At 37.3% G+C, this 24117-nt stretch overlaps 3 protein-coding genes across 3 annotated transcripts; all 3 read left to right on the top strand.

The window, feature by feature from the left end:
- Positions 1-442: 442 nt before the first annotated feature.
- LOC145214354 (trypsin-2-like) lies at positions 443-5441 on the top strand. Its single transcript, XM_080082867.1, has 8 exons — positions 443-525; positions 733-798; positions 1642-1777; positions 3022-3166; positions 3642-3774; positions 4101-4258; positions 5130-5249; positions 5315-5441. Exons 1-8 carry the CDS (start codon positions 465-467, stop codon positions 5360-5362), a joined length of 867 nt encoding a protein of 288 aa, XP_079938993.1. The 5' UTR covers positions 443-464; the 3' UTR covers positions 5363-5441.
- Positions 5442-5825: 384 nt separating this feature from the next.
- Positions 5826-7736, top strand: LOC145215128 (intraflagellar transport protein 20 homolog). The gene is made up of 4 exons (XM_080083784.1): positions 5826-6051; positions 6385-6470; positions 7095-7198; positions 7475-7736. The coding sequence occupies exons 1-4, from the start codon at positions 5925-5927 to the stop codon at positions 7551-7553; spliced, it is 396 nt and encodes a 131-aa protein (XP_079939910.1). The 5' UTR covers positions 5826-5924; the 3' UTR covers positions 7554-7736.
- A 7924-nt stretch (positions 7737-15660) lies between these two features.
- On the top strand, positions 15661-20523 carry LOC145213527 (uncharacterized). Its single transcript, XM_080081840.1, has 3 exons — positions 15661-17509; positions 17836-18063; positions 18540-20523. The coding sequence occupies exons 1-3, from the start codon at positions 16500-16502 to the stop codon at positions 18751-18753; spliced, it is 1452 nt and encodes a 483-aa protein (XP_079937966.1). The 5' UTR covers positions 15661-16499; the 3' UTR covers positions 18754-20523.
- Positions 20524-24117: the final 3594 nt, after the last annotated feature.

The raw sequence follows: 24117 nt of genomic DNA on the forward strand, positions 1-24117 counted from the left end.
GATTTCTCCCCCAAGGCAGGGCCTTCGCAAATCATATGAGTGCGACGCCAAGTTAACCGACAACCTCCAATTTGTTTTATATCTTTGTGTTATATTTGGATCATAGCCCATACTTCACCTCTGTCAAATAGACTTAATTACAAACATCAGTACATATTTATACCATCTAGCGTAAATGTTTACACGAATGCATTACGTCATTTATAAAAACTTCCCGCGGGGCAGAAGAAAAAAAAACGTTGATAGTTTTAATGACAGGATTTTATCATCCAGCTTTTTTTGGGCCAGACGTGTAGTGCAATTAGAGCGGCTAAAATTCCCTTTAAACTTGCCCTTCGTCTTAAAATAGCTGACATTAGTCACCAAATCCACATTGGGTTTACGATAAGCTGAGTTGAATGTGTGGAAAAATTACAGACGAATATTTTTTGTAGCAGATTTTAAAAGTAGAATTTCTGGGTAAAATGTTGTTTCCCATTGGAATACTTTCAGCATTTGTGACATTGGTGTTTTGTGCCTACGCCGGTAAGTACCATAAAGCATCTATGCATTTGTGATTAAAAATAGCTAATTTTTTAAGGTTACAGCGATGCTTTTATTTTCGCATTTTTGTTTCAAAATAATTTAAATGGTAAACTGTATCTCGCAAAACACACCGTCCATAATTATATTTATTTATTTGAATTTGCGTATTCTTTCTATTTAACACCATGCTTATTCTATATGTAACAGAGGGAGCTCCGTTAAACGAAATTCTTTCGGATGCATTAAACGCGACTTACGGGAAACGAATTTTGGGTAAGTGATGTCATTGCGAAATTTGTTTTAAAGTTTTGTTACAATTCTCCCCAGAAAGTTCAGAAAAGGCCAAATGAGTTGATTTAAGTTTGAAAAGTCAGTTCGTAGAAGAACGATTGCGCTAAAACATTCACCAAGCCGGAAAGCGTCCCTTCATATGAATCTTTTCATTGCTTCATTTGTTCGATCAATGTTTGCCCTGTAATTTAAACAAAAAGTAAAACTTATACTGGACCCAAATCCTGTCTTGTATGAAACTATTACGAAACTATTACGTAATTATTACGAAACTATTACGAATCTGTTGCTGTCACTGACTATGGCAATACTTTTGAGACAAATTTGAATTTGAATAGGTTACAAGATTATTACGTCTCATACCATACTTAAAGAGCAGTATATTTTGTCGGTTGAAACATGTAAACATGTGCCTATAGCACTTGTTAAACGAACGCATATCACTGTAACAAACAAACACTTGGATTTCGTCAATTTCGTTTCGAAACGTTTTTCTCTATTGTGGTTATCTAAATCAGGGGTCGGCAATCTTTTTTCTTCCGTTTACCGATTTTGAAACTGATTTTTTTTTCGCGGGTCGGCCTTCAAAAACTACAAATATTTAGCAATGAAAACACATAAATTAGTTTATCATCCCCGGAATACCTGGGCAAAGCATTTAACCTGAAAAAGTAAACGGCCCGGTAACAAACTCGTCGCGGACCGGCGGTTGACGACCACTGATCGAAAATATCGCCTCCCCAAAGTTAAATTACAGCCAATCTGGGCAAAGCAATCCCGCCGGTTTTTACTTTATTTTCAGTTACATCTTATTCTACTCTTCAGGCGGTAGCGATGCACGTCAAGGAGCGTTCCCCTGGATGGCTTCAATCCACATAAACAGTCCTTATATCACTTCGGTGTGCGGAGGTTCTATCGTCAACAAGCAGTGGATCATAACCGCCGCACATTGCTTTGGAGAGTAAGTGACATCAAATTGCTGTTTAAAACGTTTTAAATCCCGGCATACCTAAACTGAGAGTTTATAGAGCTCTTTTGGCAAATGTAATTTTATTCCGACGTTTCGACATCCTATACAGGTCGTCTTCATCAGAGTAACCTGTGTAGGACGTCCAAACGTATGGATAAAATTACACTTGCCAGAAGAGCTCTATAAACTTAATATTATGCCTGGCAGCAATAGCTTACATGCTAAACTGAGTGTGTTTGGAGTGGACTAAGCAGTGTCAGACCATTGAACAGGCAACATGGTAATCGACAATCAACGCTTATATATATGTGATTGAAGAACTAAGAAAGGAAAATATTTTCCTATATGTTACCGAAATCAGTTGATGAAGATCGTGGGATATATATATTTCGCCTAATGGCATCTTCAGTTCCTATAAAACCAGTGGTGGGATTCAGCCGGTTTGCACCGGTTCTGTAGAACCGTCTCACGAAATTTTATGAGATCAGTGAACCGGTTAATATTATTGGTTACTGTCAATGAATTTTTTGTAACAGAACCGGCTGAAAAATATGACTTTTGTGATAGAACTGGCGGACAAAAAACTTGAATCCCACCACTGTATAAAACCACAATAAAAAAAGCAAATAAAACACAACAAATTGAAACGGAATCTTACAACTACCAAGTATTGTGCATGACGTCACATTTCTGAAATGTCAAGTTAAATGTCAGCAAATAAAACCAACGGACAAAAAATGACGTAAACACTTTTTTCTAGTTGTTTTCGGCCTCTTTAAATTGCGTCATTCACAAATGGTTAAATATTTACCAATTTTTGATTCTAAAATCCAACCCAAATGCCCTGGTTCAGGCTTAGATTTCTTTAAAAAAACGGACCTGATTCGAACTTGACTTTACACTCTGTGTCAGTATTTTGTTGAATAAATTTAACTTGCTAAGTAGCTGGTTGGTGGACCTGCCCTAATGTCAAACAGCCCTAAAACCCTTTGTTTAAGACCAATTGTATATTGTGTTTGTTGTCTTGTTTTTTCCTGCGGCTTCAGTGTATAGGCCTGTCAATCAAACTTTCGGGCTTAAACGGGCTTCTCAAAAACGATTCGGGTTCGGGCTCCAATTTAAAGCCCGTTTACAAATCTGTGCCCAATATACATTATCGCAAGTCGCAACGTAAGCATGCGTGGGTTTTATATGCACCCGTCCGTAATACATTGTTCATCCTATATATGTTGTAGGAACTTTCAAGATTGTGAGGTTAAGGCTTACATCGGAAAGCTGATATTTCCAGAGACGCCAGTGGGAAGAAAATGCGAGCTGCCGATCATTCATCCTCAATACAACGGAACTCACACACTTAATAACGACGTCGCACTTCTAAAGGTGGAAAATCTTTTAATGCCTTTACATTTTTGGGCTTTTATTAATTTAATGTTTAACAGTAAATCGTTTTTTTTTTTTTTTTTTTTTTTTTGGTAAATACCCCCCATTAATCACCACAAGGTACAACAAATTTTGCGTCCAATTTCGTGTTTTAACCCCTGCTTATTAGTTTGTTAGGTCATTCGTTCTTCTTGTAATTATCAATTATGTAAATCATTTGAACAAAATTAATTTGGTCTTGGAAAAGAGGATGCGCTTTTAATCTTTGACTGGAGTGTTTTTATACCTAACAAACAATTACTAAGTAAAAACGTGCGCTTGTTTTTACTGGTTGTTCAACCTAATGGAAGGTCATATAAAGGTCGTTATGTTTATTTTCGATTAATTGTTCGTGTTTGAGAACAGCAAACAATAGAAATTTAGTTGAGTGAATAACATCAAACTAGACAAAGTTGCAATGAAATATTTTTCGTAGTTGAAGAAACCTCTGAAATTTACGGAACGTGTGAGTTCAATCGAACTTGTCCCTTCTTGGTTTAACACGGATAAACCGGGAGAACCAACATTCGCCGACAAGACGTGCTCTGTGCTGGGCTGGGGTAGCACAGGTATGCAAAGCTGTCGCTGTTTATTATAAAGAGTAAGGTTTTAATCTTTGTTCTCTTGTTTGATACTTTTAGAAACTTTGTTCCCGAGACAGAACACTACAGTTTCGCGAAACTAACTTTTGCCGCTTTAATTGCAACTTACATAAATGATTAAGGGTTTTTGTGTTAACGGTGTAAAGTTGCCCAAAACACTCTCTTTTGACAAACATAAGCAACCTTTATTGCATTTGCCGACAACGCTTTTCGCCTAAGAGTAAAACGTCTGAAACACCATGTATCACAAACCTAAAACCTAAATTAATGTGTAAATAACTTAAATACATCAGGAGGAGACACAAAGCTATCGAGAAAGCTTCAAGTACTCAATGTTCAAATTCAGCCACGCGAAAAGTGTATCTCTGTCACCCGTAACTCATGGTATCCTGTGAAACGAGGAGAAAGCAAGTTCTGTGCCCAGGGTGTGGAAAACGGAGACACATGCAAGGTAAAAAACCTTATCTATAAAGTCTAAATCAATGGTTCTCAAACTTTTTTATAGTCGGGCCAAATGGCAGATTTTTTAGTGTGTAGGGAGCCGCCATAAAAAGAAACCTTGAGAAAATCACTAAAAAAAAAAATCACTACCTTATTACCTTAAAAGATTATTACCTTGAAAGCTAAAACAGCAATCTTTGGTGGTTTTCTGAGGTTTGGTGAGAACCGCATGGGGGCCTGAGAGCCGCGTTTGAGAATCACCGGTCTAAATTTTCGGATACAGACTTTAATATATTTAGTGTTAAGTTTTTCGTCTTATTGGTGTGACCGAAATTAAAAGTGAGTAATGTTTTCATGAAAACATAACATGTTGTCCCAGCCACATCATAATTAGCATTTTTGCATTTATTACACCACTAGGCATACCTACACGCCTGGGATGCACACATAGCCTACCTTTATTATAAAGTAGAAGGCCTTGAGGGGGTAAATCACTAGGTCAGTGTTTGTCAACCTTGTTTGCATTGCGACCCCTTTAGAGGTTTTCTAACACAACGCTACCCTTTTACAAGCACATGTAAGAAGCTTCACTACCAGAATGTGATCATCATAAATTTGCTATCTAATGTCACTGTAACAGGCCGGATTTTTGCTCTGCAGCAAACCCTTAATATTGTGGTCACGGCTCATGTCACCATAAACATTTTCACTATCCAAAAAACAAAAGCATTTAATCGCAAATGCTGTTGTGCCATTTTTAAATCAAATTGTCGTGTGAGTTTCTAGGCTAGTATATACCGTTGGCGACCCCCGGGTTGAGAAACACTGCACTATATGTTTTGTGCTTGTAATTTGTCTATGTCGGCATTTTTGTCTAACAGGGAGACAGCGGTGGACCTCTCTTCTGCAGACACAATGACGGGATATTCTATCTGCATGGGATTATTTCCTACGGGAAAATCATTTGTGGCACGAAGGGAAAACCTGGGGTATATGCAAAGGTGCATTGGGGTGATTTTGTGATCTGAGGCTAAATTACAAGACACTAAATAATTCCGTTTTACAGATAAAGGATTTGGAGGAATGGGCACAAAACGTCATGGCCAGTTGCTAATAAGTGCAACCTAAGAGTCCTTTTTGTTCTATTATACACAGATATTTTTGTGCTTTTTTCTGTTCCCAATAAATGTTTGCTTTAATTCGTTTTGTGTAACTATCTACTATAGGTTACCAGCGTTAAGATAAACGACTGGTAATTTTATTTTCATGTAGGCACGCAAGAAACATGCAAAAATTATTCGTCGGCAAATGTTGCAAAAAGAAGTTTACTCTAAAAAGTAATATTTCTATGAGCATGTGACCTTTAACCCCAACAAATCAGTACTATGACTAATCCATCGTTTTATCAATGGCCAATAATCATCCATCGTTTTTTTAAGTTTATTAGCTTTCGTCTAAAAAAATTACAAAATAATATTTAGTGAAACGATATTTAAAATTTGGTGATCCCATGTTTTAGATAGGATCAGTTTAATAAGAAAAAACATTGCGATTGCTGTACTTCTGTTAACTCGGAGAAAGTGTGTACTCGCATAGTTGACAAAATCGGTTTGTTTTGTAACCACGCAAAACAAAATAATTCAAGTTTTTCTGGATTTTAAACGTTACAAGTTGTAATGGCCGAAGACGCACTTTCCAAATCCGGTTTACATTTTGACGATCTCAATAAACTGCGAGTTCTAGAACCAGAATCTGCGCAACAAACTGGTGAATTAAAGGAAGAATGCCACGAATTTGTGTCAAGTAAGTAGGTTTAAATTTAAGCTTATCAGAAGTAAACGGTTACAGACTAGGTGAACTAAAAAGTTCAATGACGTGTGTTAAGTAATTGCGTGGTAGGGTAGTTAATACAGTTATATGTAGTGTACTGTTTTTAAATGTTTTTTTTTACGCTGATCAAAAACAAAACATATTTTAGAGTCTTTATTTAATGTCAATTATAGTTGCAGAAAAAACAAAACAAATTATTTCATGTCAATTATAACAATAAATAAATCATCAGATATTGCCTGTCAATGGAACTACAACAACAGCTGTCTAAATTGTTTTGTTTTTTTCTGCAATTTTTTATCACAGAAATTACTGAATTTCAAAAGATTGTTGGAAGTTTCATCGATATGACAAATGAATTGGCTGGAGAAGTTGAAAAAGAAAAAATGAAGGTGCGCTCTAAAATATGGCAATATGATATTTTTTTAACATGAATTGAATAATAACAAAGTGTTGTGCTTATGACAGAAATGTTCTGGTATTTGACTTGTTTCAAGTCAATATTTCATACCCTTTTGTTAGTGAAATCTCAAATCCTCAATCAGTTCACACCCTATTCTGTGTTTAATTTTAAGTAATTATGAATCCCTAACCCTATTCAATCACCATCCTTTTGACCTTGGTTAAGATCCCTTGCTTGAGATCTTTACACTTTGGCACTTTAACATAGCTATTCCCAACATTTTATTATTAGTGTACCATGCGGTGGTGTATTAGCTACAGACTGTGCACACTGTTTTGACCTATAAGGTCTCATCAGTGAAGCTGGTGACAAGACATAGGCTGTATTGGCTAATGTAGCCATCCAACGGCACTGATGAGACCTTACAGGTTGTGCACTGTATGCAGCTTATCATTTATTGGCTCAATGGTTTAACATTATGGTGGTGTATCACCTGTAATGAAAAATTTGTTCCCGTCATAAATGTGTGAAACATGATTAAAAGTAATAATGACACATAAAAGTATAGGTCGTTTGAACCTAGCAAATGGCAAGCAAAACATTTATGTGTTAGGCAATTGGATACAGAAATTTGCTGAAATCAGTTGCAAAACAACGTGATTCACAACAGCAACAACTTCGAGCGCTAATCGCCGAAAAGAAAACTGAAATGGAAAGGTAGGTTGAACAAGTTCATGAAAATAATAATATGTTTAACTGTTTTCTGTACTACATGCCACATATATGTACTCAGTGGTGGGACTTAGTTGGTTCTTTTTATGAGATCAGCGTACCGGTTAGCATTACTGGTTACTGTCAATGGACTTTTTGTAACAGAACCGGCTGAAAAATATCACTTTTGTGATAGAACCGGCTGACAAAAAATTTGAATCCCACCACTGTGTGTACTGTTTAACACAATAAAATTTACAGTTACTAAAATATTTTATTTAGGTTGAGACTTCAACACGAGTCCCTTAAAAAGCAAGAAATGGAACAAGCTGAATTTATTGAACAATTTTCCACTGCATGAAAAGCTTTTGTTTTTTAAACATCTTTAACTTTTAGCACAAGTGATTTCAAATGTTGATATTTGAAATTTATAAAATTGAAATCAGATTTTTTCTGTGGGTTTTTCACAGTGACATATTTGTATAATGGTGCTTGCGTCAATATTTGTATTTGTCAATAAAATATTATTTTTTTATTTACCGCATTCTGCGGGGTGATATCTTAACTTGAAATACCTTGGAGGTCCACGATGTGCTTTTAAGGGTTTTTACATCAAATTCAAATTATAAAACTCGATCATTTCTTGTCCGCAGGTTTGCAATATTTTTACCCCAATCTCTTTTCGTCTTGACCAGATACATTAGATTCATTTTATTCATTGTACCAGAGTTCATAACTGTTTTATTCGTTTCCATGACCGAAAATAGAAAAACAGGCACTAGGTGAAAGAACTCGTTGTCTACAAAACACTAAATTAGAAAAAAAAAAACGGTTTAAATTCTTGCAAAGAGGCTGCATGCAAATTGCAGAATATCCTCTCACTTTCGGAGAATTTGTCACAATCGTGGCAAACTTATTCCCAAAATTATTGACACTGGGTGTCGATAAAGAGTCCACAAAACGATCAGCGAAAATTGAGCCCACAAGCACGAGGGCAAAAAAACGCAAAGTTTATTCGGGGAAATTTTAGATTCTTCAAATGATCCAGTTCGTTTTAAAATACTTTAATTTCTAAATACCGACATTTATCCACCACAAATTAAACGAAACTCTACATTTAATTTCTACATTTTTGTTGTTTTTGCACTTTCACCAAAAGTTTTAGAAGCAATTTATCATTTCAAACACCCATTTGGGGGACGGGCAGAAACGTTTTAGTGACAACAGAGTAAAACAAGTCGTCAACTTCCTTAAACTAAAACAAAAAATACATTTTTATCAATTCATCATAGCGACAAAAACACGGTAGCTGCACCCTGCAGGTAATTAATCGAAATATATTTTGTTGTTTTACTGAATAAAATCCCCCGTTTGGTTTCCTTTCTGAACTGGCCCTGATTTTCACCTAAAAACGCTCGTTACAAACAATTAGAGTTGATTAGACGATGCCCATCGATTTTTCATGGCATTCACGATTGTCATCATGATATCACGTCAAGCGTTATCATATGACAGCTTATGTCACAGTCGTCACATGATATCTCACGGTGGAACCGACAGCCTGCCATCAATGATAAATCTTGTGAATACTCTGGTGAATTTATTGTTGAAAACCCGTCAGTAATAAGATATGCACATAGTATATGTGGGTGCCCTAATTAAACTTTTATGTTTGAAATTATGCATAATATCGACTGGCACCTACAAGTTGTGAGGTTTCTGGTTCTAATCTCACCTTAGGCGAGGATTTTTCATGATATGTTTCTTGGTTGGTATTGTCTAAATAAAAGTTACGAAAATTTCCAAATATCAAAATATTAGTTAAAAAGTTTGCAATAAAATTTATTTACTATGTAGAAGTTTGTGGGCAATTGGAATCCCAAAATAAAACGACTAGATCTAAACTATGTAATAACGTATAGTTCAGTCATTTAATGTAACAATGTAATCTTTGTTTTTTGTTTGGTTCCCTATTTAAATTTCCCATTTCCTAAATCAAGCAAAAATACTTTTCGCCAATATTTTTAACTCCTGTTCGTAATTTGCCATCATACCGCGAAACAAAACCCTCAAATCAGTTGCCAAAGTTGTAATGCAGAGCGACATGGGCAGATTAGACGCTCGAACGCAACTTGTATCAACTTACACCAGTTGTTGTCGCAATGCATTAAGCTCTGAACCAGCGAATCTACAATCTTAATACACAGGAGAGCAAAACGTCAATCAAAAAAAGTTATCTCTCCACTTCGGATTAGGCAGGGGCAAATCCGCAACGGGGAGGCGTTTGAAAACTCCCCAGGTATTGGCAACAGAGTGGGAGCCTGTGTTCAATGTGTCAACAGTGGGCAATTAGCGATGATCAGAGGCCTTGCTCCGACCCCCAGCGGGAGTTTGAACCAGGTACAATTTAAAGTGTGAAATGTGGCTCGTCTGCTGCCAAACCACGAGGGAGTTTGGCAATTTTCGCGTCTGCCGTTTTTAGCGAAACTTTGCTTGCCAATCTGCGTTCTGTTCCTAATTCGTGTGCGAAAATTTGATCACTAATTTTGCATCATGTATTGTCACGATGTTTCAGTGAAGAGACACATACGTTAATTCATTTTTCAAACACAATAAGATTGAAATCCTTCAAAATCCTGTCAACATGAAAGGTAATGGCAAAATTGGTTGTCAACAAAGCCCTGATGATTATTTTTAAGTCGTCCTTGCATTTGGACGGTATTTGGAAGAAAATTCGTAGAAAACGTCTTTCACCAGAACTACATAAGTAAGTTGTAGGTTGTATATATTTTTAAAAGTGACAGCACCTGTATATAGTGAAGTTCAAACCGTTTGTAATAAACATTATGGTCCCGGATAAAATGGTCTGGGAAATACTGCAGTTGAACTTGCAGCGAATTAAGAAGAGGAGGCCAGGTAGGCGAAAAGTGCATTACAACAATCTAGAACAGGGGTGTGCAACCCGCGGCCCGCGGGCCACAATCCGGCCCGCTAAGCCGTTTAGTGTGGCCCTCAACAACACTCTGATTCAGAGCAAGTAAAATGCACATTTTAGCAAAAAAAACGGCTAGCTTTTTAGTAAATCTTCTTAGTTGCTATACGTAACAAGAATAAGCTAAACCAGCGCATGGAACTTAATTCATTCAGACTTACGGTATTCTATGCGCACTAGGTGCTTGTTGCGTTTCTATACCGACTGTGACGTAATATACCTCTTTGTCTAGTTATCAATGACTTTGTTGTGAAAGGCGACGAAACTTACTTGCACCTAACATTTTAAAGTTGATTTTAAAAGCAAAATAAAACAAAACGCAGAGGTCTGGAAATAATATCTACATGATATTATAATGCAAGCCGTACCAACAGTAGGGTAAAAAACGTGTAAATACGGTACATGAAAAAAATTGTGTGGCCCTCGCTTGATGTCCGAAATTGGTTATATGGCCCACCGACGAAAAAGGTTGCACACCCCTGATCTAGAGTCTCGTAATTGTTGTGTAACCCGAAGTTGCTGACAGATACGGAGAATTCTACGGATGTTCCAAGGCTGATCCTGCGCAAAGCTCTCTTGTACAGTTTACCATGGAAATTTTGTTACAGCGCTTTTAAAAAATAGAACGCAACGGTAGAAGGTTTAAGTTTTCCTTGTACTGTATGAATGATTTGTTTCGTGATTTTCCACAAATGGCGCAACTAAATATGGACAGAGACAGTCACTAACCGGTATTAGGCAATATCTGCCACTAATGCACACTTGTTAGTGGGCGTACTAACGAAATGGGTTAAAAAATAAGTTGACAAATATTGAGTTGAAAGCACGGCCAGATTTTTTTAGGTAGGGATCGGATTCGGAATAGAGTTGGAACCGGCTTGATTCGGGCCTGACGTCACATTCTGCCACAATGGGGCTGTAATTACACTTTGGTCTACTTCTAGTCAAAGGTAAGTTTGGGAAAGTAGGGTTCGGGTTCGAGTTTGGGCCTTTCGGTTTTTCCGTACAACTGTGATCTAAGTAAAAAAATGATTACCAAGACAGACCGTATAATGTTTAAAATGTTGCAAATATATGTCCAGATCAAAAATGTTGTGTTAAGAAGCTTAAATGTGCAACAAATTTAAAACTTCGCCCTTTATTTTACTTCACCTGTTAATGCACAGTCATGATAACCCAGGTCAGAACCTGCACCGCTGATGCGGGATGTAAACAAATTAATAAAGTTTCTGCAGTGCACTGTTGCAAACTACAACCTGTGAACGGATGCAGAGACGAGTTCCTCTTATGTTCCCGCAAATCGAGGCCTCAGTTCCTGTGTACGGGTGAAAATAAACAGTAGTGATTCGATGTTACAGTTGCTGGAAGTGTGCTTACCATAATATGTCGGTTGTGTAAAAAAAATTTAATTGTTTTTATTCGGCTAAACAGGAATACTGTTTGTATTGTAAGTAGTGGATGTTCGTTTTTCAGTGTGGTTCTATTGAGTTTTTTTTTTTTTTTTTTTTCAGTTTGACGATAAGTTTTTAGCTTCGATTGTATTTTTTTTGTGTTTTGCAACAATCAGGCGGCAGTCCGAGAACTGAAAATTGCCCTTTGTCGTTCACGGGGTTCGAACCCAGGACACTCCCCGGGGACGAATCCCGATCAGGTTTGTATGTGGGTCAGGCGCGCCAGGCCATTCGGCCAAGTTCTAGCTTCGATTGTATTCAAGCGTTTTTTCAGAAATAGTTTCATTTGGGTATTTCTGTTGCAGAGAAGACATTATTTATTGGTAGCACATGAAATTTCAAGAATTTTTTTTGTTCGACCGAACAGGGATAAGTTACCAATGAAAGAAGAACTTGTTTTTGTTTTTAGATAAAAATGAATATTTTGTTTTTTAGTAACAGTTCGTTTTGAGTGTGATGTTTTAGCTGCAGTTGAATTCGAGCGCATTTTCAAAAATAGTTGTAACTTAGTTTTGTTGTAAAGGAGACATTTTTATTAGTTGCAAAGTAAAGCCAAGACAGTAATTGCCAATCTTTGCGCAACAGTGTATTTTCGTTTTCGAAGAGTGCATTGGCTACCGTGTTTTAGGGCTTGATGGGGAAAAACCTCTTATACACGATGATCTCAAACCTCTAAGTTCATGTGTCACCAAAATAAGCCTCATCTATCGTAGTAAACTTACAAATTTTAGCTCTTTGAACAACTTTTGCAATTTGAGTATATAAGCTAGTTAAAATGTCACAAGCCTAAATACTTGAGGTGATTTCTTGTTTTAAAAAAAAATACGTTGATTGTTAACTATTGTACATTTTTTTTAAATGGATACGAAATTTGTGCCAGCGAAATTCTGATTGTCCAAAAACTTTGGTATAACTTATATACTATAACGCAAGTTGGTGGTAATTTGTAGGGATTATAATCTCACCGTTTGAAGCAATGCTTGGCTACCCGGCATAAAAAGGGGGGCACAAGTTTTCAAATAATTAAGTTACTTTTCCATTTAAAAACGGACTTCATTTTGGCCTGATTTCACACACGGCCAAATTTGTATTAAAATCTCAGGTTGGAAAGTCGAACTTTTGAGCCTAAAATAAGCTATTGCTGCCAGGCATAATGTATGACCAAGTATTGCTCATCCAGCAGTTTTATTGTAAACAATCGACGTTTCGACGTTTTGAGCCTAACTTAGGCTTTTTTAATTTAAAATTTTTGTTGTACGACCGAGTACGAATTTGGGGGGCACTAACTTACCTGTGTATAGTAATGTTGAAAATTACGAACGTTCTTTTCGCGCCAATTATCCCTGAGCCGGTGAGATAATACAAAAAAAGACAATTTCCCAAAATAAATCAGTCTGTCAAAAAACTCCGGTGCATCAAAACAATAGGGGAAAACCGTTGTTACGTAACAGCAACGCCTATTAAAGTTTGATGCTTGAAAACTTTCTGCTGATGAAGGCAGCTTTTCTGCTAACATTCGGGGATGGACGTTTTGTGCGTTGCGCGAGGGAAAAAGGCGATTGGGAGGTGGTATCGGTTTTATATTGCCACTCTCTGTATAGTGTACCACAGTAAGGGTGTGGATCTGAAGCTATTAGGCGGGGTGTTTAAATCACACTTTGGACAAGAGAGACTTTTACAAGTTAAAATGTACAACAGGATATAAGTGTTAAACAGTTGAGCAAAGGAAAAAAATAAGAAAAAGTTGTAGAAATGAAACATGCTTAGAATAGAACATTAAGTTTTGTCTCCGAAACTTTTCGCCTCTCGTTAAAATGCTGTTTTAAAGGTTTCGCAAATTTTTACAAAAAAATTAAAAGTGCTTGCTAAAAGTTCGATAGTTGGTAGAGTCAATAGGTTGAAACGCAATTCACTGTCTACAGCCGTAGTTCTCAAACTGTGCGTCGCGACGCACTGGTGCGTCGTTTCAATTTTTCAAGGGCGTCGCAGAATAGTTCTGTTTCGTGACTTTTTATTGTTGTATCAATAAACACAACTTTAATAATAAGTTTCCTTGTTAACTTTTATTTACTGGTGCGTCGCAAGTCCAGAAAACTTTTCCGTCGCAAGAAAAAAGTTTGAAAACCACTGGTCTACAGTACACAGTTAGTAAGATACTTAAAAAGCTAACTGTCTGTAGGAGGAGCGCGTTCTTATTATTGAACGGCAATAAGGTTGCGATAAATGACGAGTGTTATGATTGACATTTTGGAAACGACAAGTTGGTAGACGAGAGGAAATGGTAATAAGGAACACAGAGTGTTGAATGTTGGTGTCTTTGTAGCGAAGGAAATTCAGAACCTTGTCGAAAACAACTTTTGGCCGTCGAGAAATTGAATTAAACGAGCTTCATAGAATTATTTAATAATTCAACACGTTCATTGATTTTCCTGAACGCGTAACTTGTTTTTGATGAAAGTTAAACGCAAGGACGGCATGTTAGCGAAAAAAGTGATTCTATTTGAATAAGTTACTGATGATGCCGTTATGGCGAAGTATATTTATCTCAAAATCTTAAGGAGTTATGACAAAAAGTTAAAGTTTAGCTTAAATTTAAACCTACGGATACGGACATATGGTTCATCATAGTTTTCATCTATTAAACAATGATTTGGGTAATTAGATTTAAGTACGAGTTTTTCCCAACTGAAATTGGATGTTTTTGTTTATTTCTTTTATATGACAGTGATGTAATGGTACAAATTCGCCAAAAAAGACAGTGTGGTCTGGCATTTGTGTGTGAGTTTGGCGCAGATATAAAGGTCAAGTTGGGAAGCAATTGTTTCATGATTCCCCAACTCCAAACTCAATCCAACCTATATATTGGAACTATAGCAGCAATTGACCTTTGTTGTGCCATTATAAAACCACATTTGTATCCATTTTCGGGCTCCATAAGTATTTCTTTAATTACCCGGCATTTTATCTTTTTGTAATAATATCGGAACACACCAAACAAGGTTTATGAATATATTTAGAAGTTTTTTGATAACGTCGGCATTTGGTTCTTAGCCAACCATAAAGCGTTTGAACAAAGCATGTGTATTTGCAATAAATCTTACTACTGATTGAGAAAGTAAGATTTAATTAAATGGAAGGTTATTTAAAAATATAATTGCCAAATAGGTTGTATATAGTGAATACATTTTACTACAAACCTTTTAATCAATCTGTGACACGTTTTGATTTTGTAGTTCCTTAATTAGGGGTAGTAAACACATTAACACAAACGAAAAAATTGTACCATTAAGTTATCAAAAACCTTTTAAACAAATAACAAAGTATAATAATGCGAAGATTTTAAGGCCCCACATAACTGGTTTGTAGGTGTAACAATTTTCGTGCAGTGCGAAACCCGCTCTAGTCTATGCAACAACAACGCCTTGTTGTATACAGGAAGTACACAAGCATGATATCAGCGTTACATTAAGGCCGACGTCGTCACAATGCCATTTGTCATCGAACAAACCCTAACTTAAGAATCGTCTTCGTTACGTCACTACAAAACAAAACTGCCGTGTTTGGTTATTTACTGTAAACAAGGCGGTCCAAACAAATATTTTTTCTATGAGCGAAATAATAGCGCGTTGTTTTAATTTTTAAAGTGTGAATAAGGTTTTATGAGACTATAGTAATATTTTGTAATATTTCCAGCAACATGCAAACGAAATTGAGACACATATGTGTGCACTTTTTAATTCGTTTTGGAAAATTAGTTTCTCTTTTTATTCTTTTTTCATTTATTACAACATCATTTTGTCTTTAAAACCTTAGCTGAAAATCGATCACTCTATTAGATCTTTCGAATGTGTGTTTGACGATTTCTTTTAAGCACTAAACTACACAATTTGATTCTTATGTGGTTGCGCTTAGTTTTATGTCACCTGTCACGTCAGAAACCTTTTGTTCGACATTTCCCCTAAAGTTGTCGTCGATTACAGAACTGAAACATTTAAAATAATTGATGGAAATCCCATCAGGTGTTCGTATTCACACTTAGATGACTTTTTCTAAAAGATAGAAATGTCATTGTAATGTCGGCTGTTTTCCAAATTACAAGGTTGCTATTTTTTCCAAAAGGTTGTAATATGTCTATGACGTAATACACTGCATTGACGTTGTAGAATTACCAATTATGACGTCATAAATGGTAGAACAAACGCATGCAATGTTCAAACATTTGTCGCATGCTAATTGAAGCAGTAGTTCTTGCGTGTGACAAGGATGTCGATGAATACAAATCCGGCTCTGGCATTTCGACTTGTCACTGCATTCTAGCACATTCAGCAGTTCAAATTAGGTCCATCGAGCGTTTATTGACAGCCTTTTGTGACCCCCAGACGATTAAACAACTTGAAAAGTAACAAACTAACAATACACGTGCAACAACTGCTCGATTTAGTTACGTGTACAAGCAATGAGTCACTCTGTTCTACTATATCTTTAAGGGCTTCGCTGTTACTGTACCCTCCATGTATGAGTGTACCATACTCTGACGTCGTGTGACACCACAATGGAGATGTGTTACGTCATTATGCGTGCCTTTTTCGAAGGTGATTTCTTATAGTATGGCTGTGTGTGCAAGGGTGTCAGTTCGAGAGTTACTTAGACGGTGCGAGGATCAAAAAGTAAAATATTTACTTCGGTAATTAGACTTTTAGCCAGTATCCGCGCGTTTATTCCTCAAAAGCAGTTTTTTTAATGCATAAACTTGTTCGCTATTGGGTGAAAGAACTGAATATAACATTCTTTGTTGAACGTTTCAGAAGTTTAAATAGTATTGAAAAACGAAACCATTTGCTGTGTAACGAATAAAGCTGTCACCATGGCAACCGTACCGATCCCGTCTTCAGTCGTCAGCACGCAAACGGTGGTTCCCCCTGCGGCGCCGTACAACGAACTATACTGGATCTTCTCGGAAATTGTCATCTGCTTTGTGACGGTATTCTCCATCTACCTGCTTGTGTGTCTGGCCCGCTATGCCACGATCACACACTGCAAGCCAGGTAGAGAACTGAGCGGCAAAAAGGGCAAGGTATTATACCGCATGTGTCTGGTCAGCGTTGTCATGGCAGTATGTCGCTTCGTCGTAGATCAAGCGGTTGCAGTCACTGGCTGGCAACGGGACCAGAGTTGTGTGATTTCTGTGGCTGTCAGCACGGTTTTCTATTCGCTCAGTCTCTACCCGGTGTACATATTCCTCTGGCTCCGTCAAAGTATCTTTTACGCGAACCCGGTTTTGTCACACGTGCTCAACCCGGTTGTGACGTTTATCAGCTGGGCGACGCTCTTCGTGATGCTATCCGGAGGAGCAGTGCTCACTGTGATCTACGTGATCCCTGAAGTAACCGGATGGGAGTACAGAGCATCTCCTTCCGGATGCAGGGACATCGCAACAGCATCGGGATTCGATCTCATGCCGACTTTGGTGGTCGTCTTTGTCGTTTCCTTCCAGCTCAGCCTCCTCGCGCTCTTCATCTATCCTCTTTTGACGAAGAAGACGCAGCGTTATCGCTCAGCGGATGAGAGCGGAGCAGCCTCTCCTACTGAGATGAACGATGTTGCATCCGAAAACGACCAGGTCTTCCGTGATGGGGAGCAGAATGGAGGACAATCCAAGATGACAAACGGGAAAAAGTTTAATTATGAGCCATCCAAGTCAAAGAAGAGGTTTTTCAAAGCTCCCTGCGTTTTCTACAAGAACAAGGATGTTGGGATCAGCACGATCCGAGTGGAGAATGATAAGAAGAAGAAGAGCAGATTCGGGAGCGTGGCGGAGGGAATCAGGAGAAAAAGTTCGGGCAGTTCATCCTCGGATGCAAGGAAAAACAAAAGGTAACATAATGTTCTCTACTAGTACATTTTTAAGGCACGAACTTGCTTGAGATGAGTCGAAAGCCCGGAATGACTTCGGGACGTTGTGAGTAAAACTGTGAGTAAAATACGACTTTGGGAACGTTAGTGGGACTAGCCAAGAGGGCCCTATAGTAGCTGAGAGGGTGCGGTTCGACAATTAAAACCAAATATCCAAAACTTTTTCTTATAGCGAGCTTTCAATTTTGAAAACTATAAACACATAAGCCAATGTATATCACCCAAATGTTTTGTCATTTTTACCTGCTAAAAGTATTTTTTACAAATTGTCTTTGCCTTTGTAACAGGAGCAAGACGCAGCAAGGTCGCAGAGTGATCAGATTCATCCGCAAGGCATTTATCCTCACACTGATCTGTGTATTGTCCGATATCGTCTTTACAGTCGTACAGATGATGATCCTTGTCCCCGAACTCGTCTACTTGGCGATCTTCGACGTGAACCTTCTCATAAATATCATATGCATCATCATGTCGTTTCGTGATTGGCCGAATATGATCATGCCAATATGCGCAATGTAAGTAGCGGCCAAGTTCATGCCAAACATTTAAACAGTTTTTTAAGCTAACATTTGCAGATCTAATCAGGCAAATGTGGTGAAGATAATATTATATTATCGCCCTTAAAGTTATTTACTTTAAGTTTGCGGTATCAGTCGTTGAAAAATGTTTTAAACTTTTAAGCAAAGTAATTAATCCACATCACATTTGGTGTGAAATGGCTTGCTGAGGTGAGATTTAAACTCGCAACCTCCCACAGTTTGTAGTTATCTTTTTACCATCTTAGTTGCACAATGTGTGTTTGCATAAAGGTTGCACCTACAGTAGTGTGCCAGAACGTAGTTTAATCTAACCCTTGTGGTTTTCCCTTTAAGGGCAATTAAATAAAGTGGTTGGAAGAAGAAAATGTAATTATTGGTTGCACCAGAAACTTTAGAAAATTACTTACGATTTCGATGTAAGCATTTATTTGACAAAACAATATCTTCCATAGTAAACTGGCAAAGAGAAAAGCGTCGCACTTCGCATCAGTGTCCGGAAATGGTGGCCGAGCCAGCAACACCACAAGACTGATTCTAACCATGGCTCAGTCAAGAAGAGAAACCCAACAACAAAATCGTACACAAGCCAACCTCTCATCCAGCAGTCCTGCAGAAGATGAGAGCAGTGGCGCGGGCAAGCAGCAGTTCGCTGAGGTTCAAACATAATGTCATGAGGAAATGCACGGGAATGATAAAGCCAAAAGAGGTTGCCCTCTGTCCACCTAAGCAGCCCAAGTGTGAAAATGTTGTTTTGTGTGCTGGCCATATTATAATGTGCCTTACACGCGTCCGGCACTCTATGAATTAAGCCATTAAGGACATTTGCCAAGCTGCTTTCAGTCTGTTTAAAATAAAGTTTATTCCTACTGTTGTTTGTTTTACGTTTGGTTTGTAACTCTGTTAAACTGTTAATGTGACCAAGAAAATGTACTCTTAAAGTGCTGTTGGTTATTAGTAAAAGACTTTTAACCACCTCACACACAGTGGTGGGAATCAATTTTTTTGTCAGCCGATTCTGTTACAATGCTAACCGGTTCGCTGATCACATAAAATTTCGTGAGACGGTTCTATAGAACTGGTGCGAACCGGCTGAATCCCACCACTGCTCACACAGTAAAGAAATTAAAGCCAATCCAGTGTTTTAAAATTCCCCTTTTTTAGTTAAACTTAATCTCTAAATAATTTTTTAATTTGCTTTCCTTGTAATTTAAAAACAATAAAAATTCTGCAATAAAACGCTTCAATGTCAAGCAATAACGGTTGGGATTATTCACCAACAAACGCCATTGTTATGTGAAAGGTCATTTTGTACGCTGGGTTTACTTTGCAAAAAGCCGAACCCAGCTTGAGCCATTGACCTACGTTGAAATATTATGAAAGTCTTCCTTTTTTTAAAAGTATTTGCTGTGACATAATTTCTAGAGTGTCATTATGTTTTCCGTGGTAATGAGTCCACCAGCTTCATACAGTCTTCCTGGCTATTGCCTTTTTACCAACATTTCGACGTCCTATACAGGTTGCCCCCAACAGCTTGTGTAATGAGCCCATGTTTACAGCCGACTTCTGCCGTCAAACGCACCACACATAACAATGTATTCGCGATTCATTAGCGGATTTACACGTTACACACCGCGGAAGGATACTAACCGACGCGATTCTAGTGCCTCGCTACCATTTCCCGTTGTTTGTGTCGCCTTGTTTCGTCAATGTCGAAGCCGAATGCTTTGTAAATAACGTGAGCTTGGTACGTCTTCCGTTTACAGTTTCCTGTTAAAACGCCACATTCATAAAGTTCTTTTTCTTTCACGTGCTGTTCTGTCTTGTTGCACGAGTTGTTTATATTTTTATTCCGCAAAATTAAACCCAAACAACTTTCGGATTATGTCATAAAATGACGTTATATAAAGCAGGAGTCGGCAACCTTTATGGCACTGCGGACCGTTTTTGAAAGTGAAATTTTATCGCGGATCGGTCTTCAAAAAACTACAAATATTTAGCAATAAAAACGCTTAAATTAGTTTATCATCCCCGGGATACATGGAAACAATGTTGTATAGCATTTAACCTGAAAAATTATACGGCCCGGTAACAAACTCCTCGCGGACCGGCGGTTGCCGACCACTGATGTAAAGGGTTGGGAAAATGTTTCATTACTTTGCCCATTTTTTACAGTCACATGTGTATTAACAAAGCCACATGTCAAGAAGTTACAAGTTAAGTGCATTATTTCGACCAATTAAAAAACCTCCATTCATTATACTGCTTTAGGTGACTTGGTCAAACTCGATTTTGCAACTTTTTTTGTATCAATATGTGACGTAACACACCGTTTTGTTAGTCACAGTGTCTTCGTAAGGTTTTTTGCCATGATTTTTATTTCTTTTGTTACTGTGTTCTTGTCTTGCTGAATATAAATAAAACATAAAGTACAATGAATTTTAAGTTACATTGTGAGATTTGGGAAAAATGTCAGCCAATTGTGTCGCTGTATCTGCTATGACCTTGAAAGGTCATCTACAGCGAGCATCGATCTTTGTAAACTTGCTGTATTGTGTCGAGTACAATAACAAGGTCCCTAACACAGCGTGCTGTTGGAAAAATATTTCGCTATACGTAGTTGCCTACATTGTATGGAATTTTCGTGAAGCAGGTTTTGCGGTAATAAACATATGAATGCATTGCAATGGTGACACTGAAACACGATATTTGTTAATTACCGCAAAATGAAACCGGTGGTTTTTAATGAAATTTGAGGAGCTATGCCCACAAAAATAAACCACAACTAATTTGTTAGCGCATTAACAGTTTAAACTAGCATCACACAGTAATTAGTATTCGTCACTTCTCTATGCACACAGCATTTATACTTTGTGCAGTTAAAACAAAAACCTACAATTTCAGTTGAGATAATCGCGTTTTTGATATCACAAGGTGTTTGTTACGTAACAATCAAAATGTTTACTAAAACAATATGCACAATATTAATAGACTACAAACTAAACAGTGTGTGTTGTTACCCCGGCAAGAATATCAACCATTCATTTACCAACATCCATGGATGTATTGTCAATAAACTGAATAGGAAACGTCAGTTGAAATATAGCACTGTCAGGTTCCGTACTAGCGTTTGTGGTATTAGCGGCTGCTTTGAGACTATAGGAAGTCATTGTTGAATGACAAATAGTAACTGAGATAGTCAGACTTTTGCCAGTTCTGTTTACAATAACACAGGAATATTGTGGCCTAAACCCACCCAAAACAGATTTTTTTCAATTTCAATTCAATTTGAAATCAAATTCAACTCAAAGTTTTTTGCGCATTTTGGCTGTAACTGTGAATTGTTGGTCTATTGCAGTGATTTTGTCAAAAAGTCGGTAAATTTTAAAACAAAACCTAATACCTTTGTGGGAAGTTTGTGGCTTGTGTTTCATAACGATTTACATTGTTGTACACATTAGTGACGCCACAATACAATTATGTTGTGATTTGAACATGTGTTATGTTATGAAAGTATGAAGTCAATTTTGCCTTAGTTGGTTTGCAACATACGAAAGCAATTAAAACAACTACGATTTAGGCGTGGCAATCGTAAACTGCATCACATAGCCGACAGCCAGCACATTCATCATCAATTAATCCGTTTGATGGTGACTTGACATAAGCACGAGACACGGGGTAACACAATTTTCTCATCATTTCGTTTCTCTGGGATTTTCTACTCCATATGTCGTGTCCGTGCGTTAGGGCTTTCCCATAACCGCAACATAGCGAGGCTTTCTTCGTGTGTCACGTGACCTATTAGGCTTCGAATTTCGCGGTAATATTGTTTAAATATCGTTTTGTTTCAGTTTAAATGTGGCAAATTGTTGCACATGTTCGCTTTTTAAGTTAAACCGACCACTTCATTACTACGTCAAAAAAATACAATCGCTATATATTCGGGTTTGTGCGAATACGTGAATGATTTTTTTTTCAATTTTATTAGCCCTATAATTTCTCTGTGTACGGAAAACGCAAAGGAAATACACTCCTAGGGTTTCTAATCTTTCAACCTTCGCGAATCAAATTACTTGTTATTTCAAAATGCTAACTTTTCAACTATTTGTTCATCTTTTCATACAAAATAGACGATTTAAAATCAATAAAATAGGAGGCAGAATCGTACGTGTTAGCCTGGTATTTAAGAATTACATCATAACGAACTGAAAACCAGCAATGCATTAGTTTACATTATTGTAAAAAGTACATCAATATGAATTAGAAAATTGGCTGGTGTGCAGTTTTTATGCATAAAAAGTACCAGGGGTTACAGACAGCTGTTATAGTTCTATAGTCTGTTAAGTATTAAAGGAAGGCAGCACAAAACTGATTTGAAAGCTTAAAAATATAACCGGCTTTTCCTTTGGTCGCAAACATGCAGTAATTGATTTGGGATTAATTGGAGCTGTGAGAAAGGTCACGCATGAGTGGTGTCGAAAGCGAAATCGTGCCAAAAATTGGACAAATTGAAACGCTCCAATCTAAAATTACGACCTGACCTGAAAGAGTGTGTATATTGAACCGGTTATTCACCGCACGAAATCGGATGTGAGATAACTAATTATAAGTACTTTCAAATCAAGTTTTAAAAGCGAGCTTATTAAATTGTACCGGAATTTTCGATGATTTAATTTGCGTTGTTTTGTAATTAGTGACGATGCTTCAAAATGGTAAACAATCATTGTACCAGAAACCAAAAACGAGTCGTTGAGATTTTTAACTCGATTTTAAATTTGGTTTTAAAATTACCTTTTTAATTATTTAGGACAAATCCTGTCGAAAAGCACTTTTTATCAATAAGAACTGTTACAGGCGCAAGTGTTCGCGGTAACATACTCGTGAAGGGTTATTTTCCGCCATACGTTAGTCCAGTGGTTCTCAAACTGTGCGTCGCGACGCCCTGGTGCGTCGTTTCAATTTTTCAAGGGCGTCGCAAAAAAGTTTTGTTTCGTGGCTTTTTGTTGTTGTATTAATAAACCCAACTTTAATAATAAGTTTCCTCATTAACTTTTATTTGCTGGTGCGTCGCAAGTCCAGAAAAACTTTTCCAGGGGCGTCGCAACAAAAAAAGTTTGAGAACCACTGCGTTAGTCTACAAAACATTCGTTGATTTAATGTTGTAATTTAATAATGCAAAAACTAAAACAGAATAAATTGCTTCTCAGTTTTAGAATGCGTTGAAAACAATATTTTTCATGCAAACGCATTTTTAAACATTGCAAAATGCCAATTGCCAACTAAAATCTGCATTAAATGATAAACATGCACGTTTAAAGCGGTGACATAACATATGATACATTTTTTCATGCTTTAATATTTTAAATGCGTCAACAAGCTGGTTATGTAACAAGTTATTTGTGACCTTATATGTTATGAAGCGTGCCAAGTGTGGGCTGATTCGCTTCAAACAGGGAAATTTTGAGACGTCATTTACCAAAAGGGAGGTCATTCAGTATTTAGTCAAACACGACTAAAAGCAAAACCGGCGAACGGGTTTTATTAATAGTAGAGGAGCGGCGCCTGTCATGTACACAACTTGTTAAACACGTAAACACGATTTTTCAAGGGGCTAATACATCCTCGCCCACTTATTTAAGGCCTTACTGCAATCCATCTTACTGTTTTGTTGTATTTATTAACTAAGCGAAGGTGGTAGGGATGATAGTTTAACCCCAAACAAACCTTTCGTGCCCTTCCTATCCCCACCAAGTCAGCGTCAATTAGTACTTACCTAATGTATAATGTATCAACAGGCAGCTATTACACGCTTCTTTGAAAAAATTAAGCGATAGGTGGCATTGAAAGGTCATTTTTGCTCCAATACAAATTAAATTCAAATACAACTCTAAGTACATATGGCCTGGAATTCAGAGCTAACTATAAATTAACATTTTAAAGAGCGTTTTCTTTGTAGTAATTTCATGTTTTGGAAGTTTATGTTTATATATTACGTGATTGTAACCCTTATAACGGGACAAAACTATTTAATCG

The sequence above is a fragment of the Phallusia mammillata genome, chromosome 2 (genome assembly GCF_965637545.1).
Source record: "Phallusia mammillata chromosome 2, kaPhaMamm4.hap1.1, whole genome shotgun sequence".
NCBI lineage: Eukaryota > Metazoa > Chordata > Ascidiacea > Phlebobranchia > Ascidiidae > Phallusia > Phallusia mammillata.

Excerpts from the sequence above, each read along its gene's own strand:
- LOC145215128 (XM_080083784.1), top strand. The coding sequence starts at position 5,925 with ATGGCCGAAGACGCACTTTCCAAATCCGGTTTACATTTTGACGATCTC. Across the intron at positions 6,052-6,384 it reads ATGCCACGAATTTGTGTCAA|AAATTACTGAATTTCAAAAG; the intron begins GTAAGTAGGTTT and ends TTTTTATCACAG. Across the intron at positions 6,471-7,094 it reads TTGAAAAAGAAAAAATGAAG|GCAATTGGATACAGAAATTT; the intron begins GTGCGCTCTAAA and ends TTTATGTGTTAG.
- LOC145213527 (XM_080081840.1), top strand. The coding sequence starts at position 16,500 with ATGGCAACCGTACCGATCCCGTCTTCAGTCGTCAGCACGCAAACGGTG. Across the intron at positions 17,510-17,835 it reads GATGCAAGGAAAAACAAAAG|GAGCAAGACGCAGCAAGGTC; the intron begins GTAACATAATGT and ends CCTTTGTAACAG. Across the intron at positions 18,064-18,539 it reads ATCATGCCAATATGCGCAAT|TAAACTGGCAAAGAGAAAAG; the intron begins GTAAGTAGCGGC and ends TATCTTCCATAG.
- LOC145214354 (XM_080082867.1), top strand. The coding sequence starts at position 465 with ATGTTGTTTCCCATTGGAATACTTTCAGCATTTGTGACATTGGTGTTT. Across the intron at positions 526-732 it reads GGTGTTTTGTGCCTACGCCG|AGGGAGCTCCGTTAAACGAA; the intron begins GTAAGTACCATA and ends TATATGTAACAG. Across the intron at positions 4,259-5,129 it reads AAAACGGAGACACATGCAAG|GGAGACAGCGGTGGACCTCT; the intron begins GTAAAAAACCTT and ends TTTGTCTAACAG.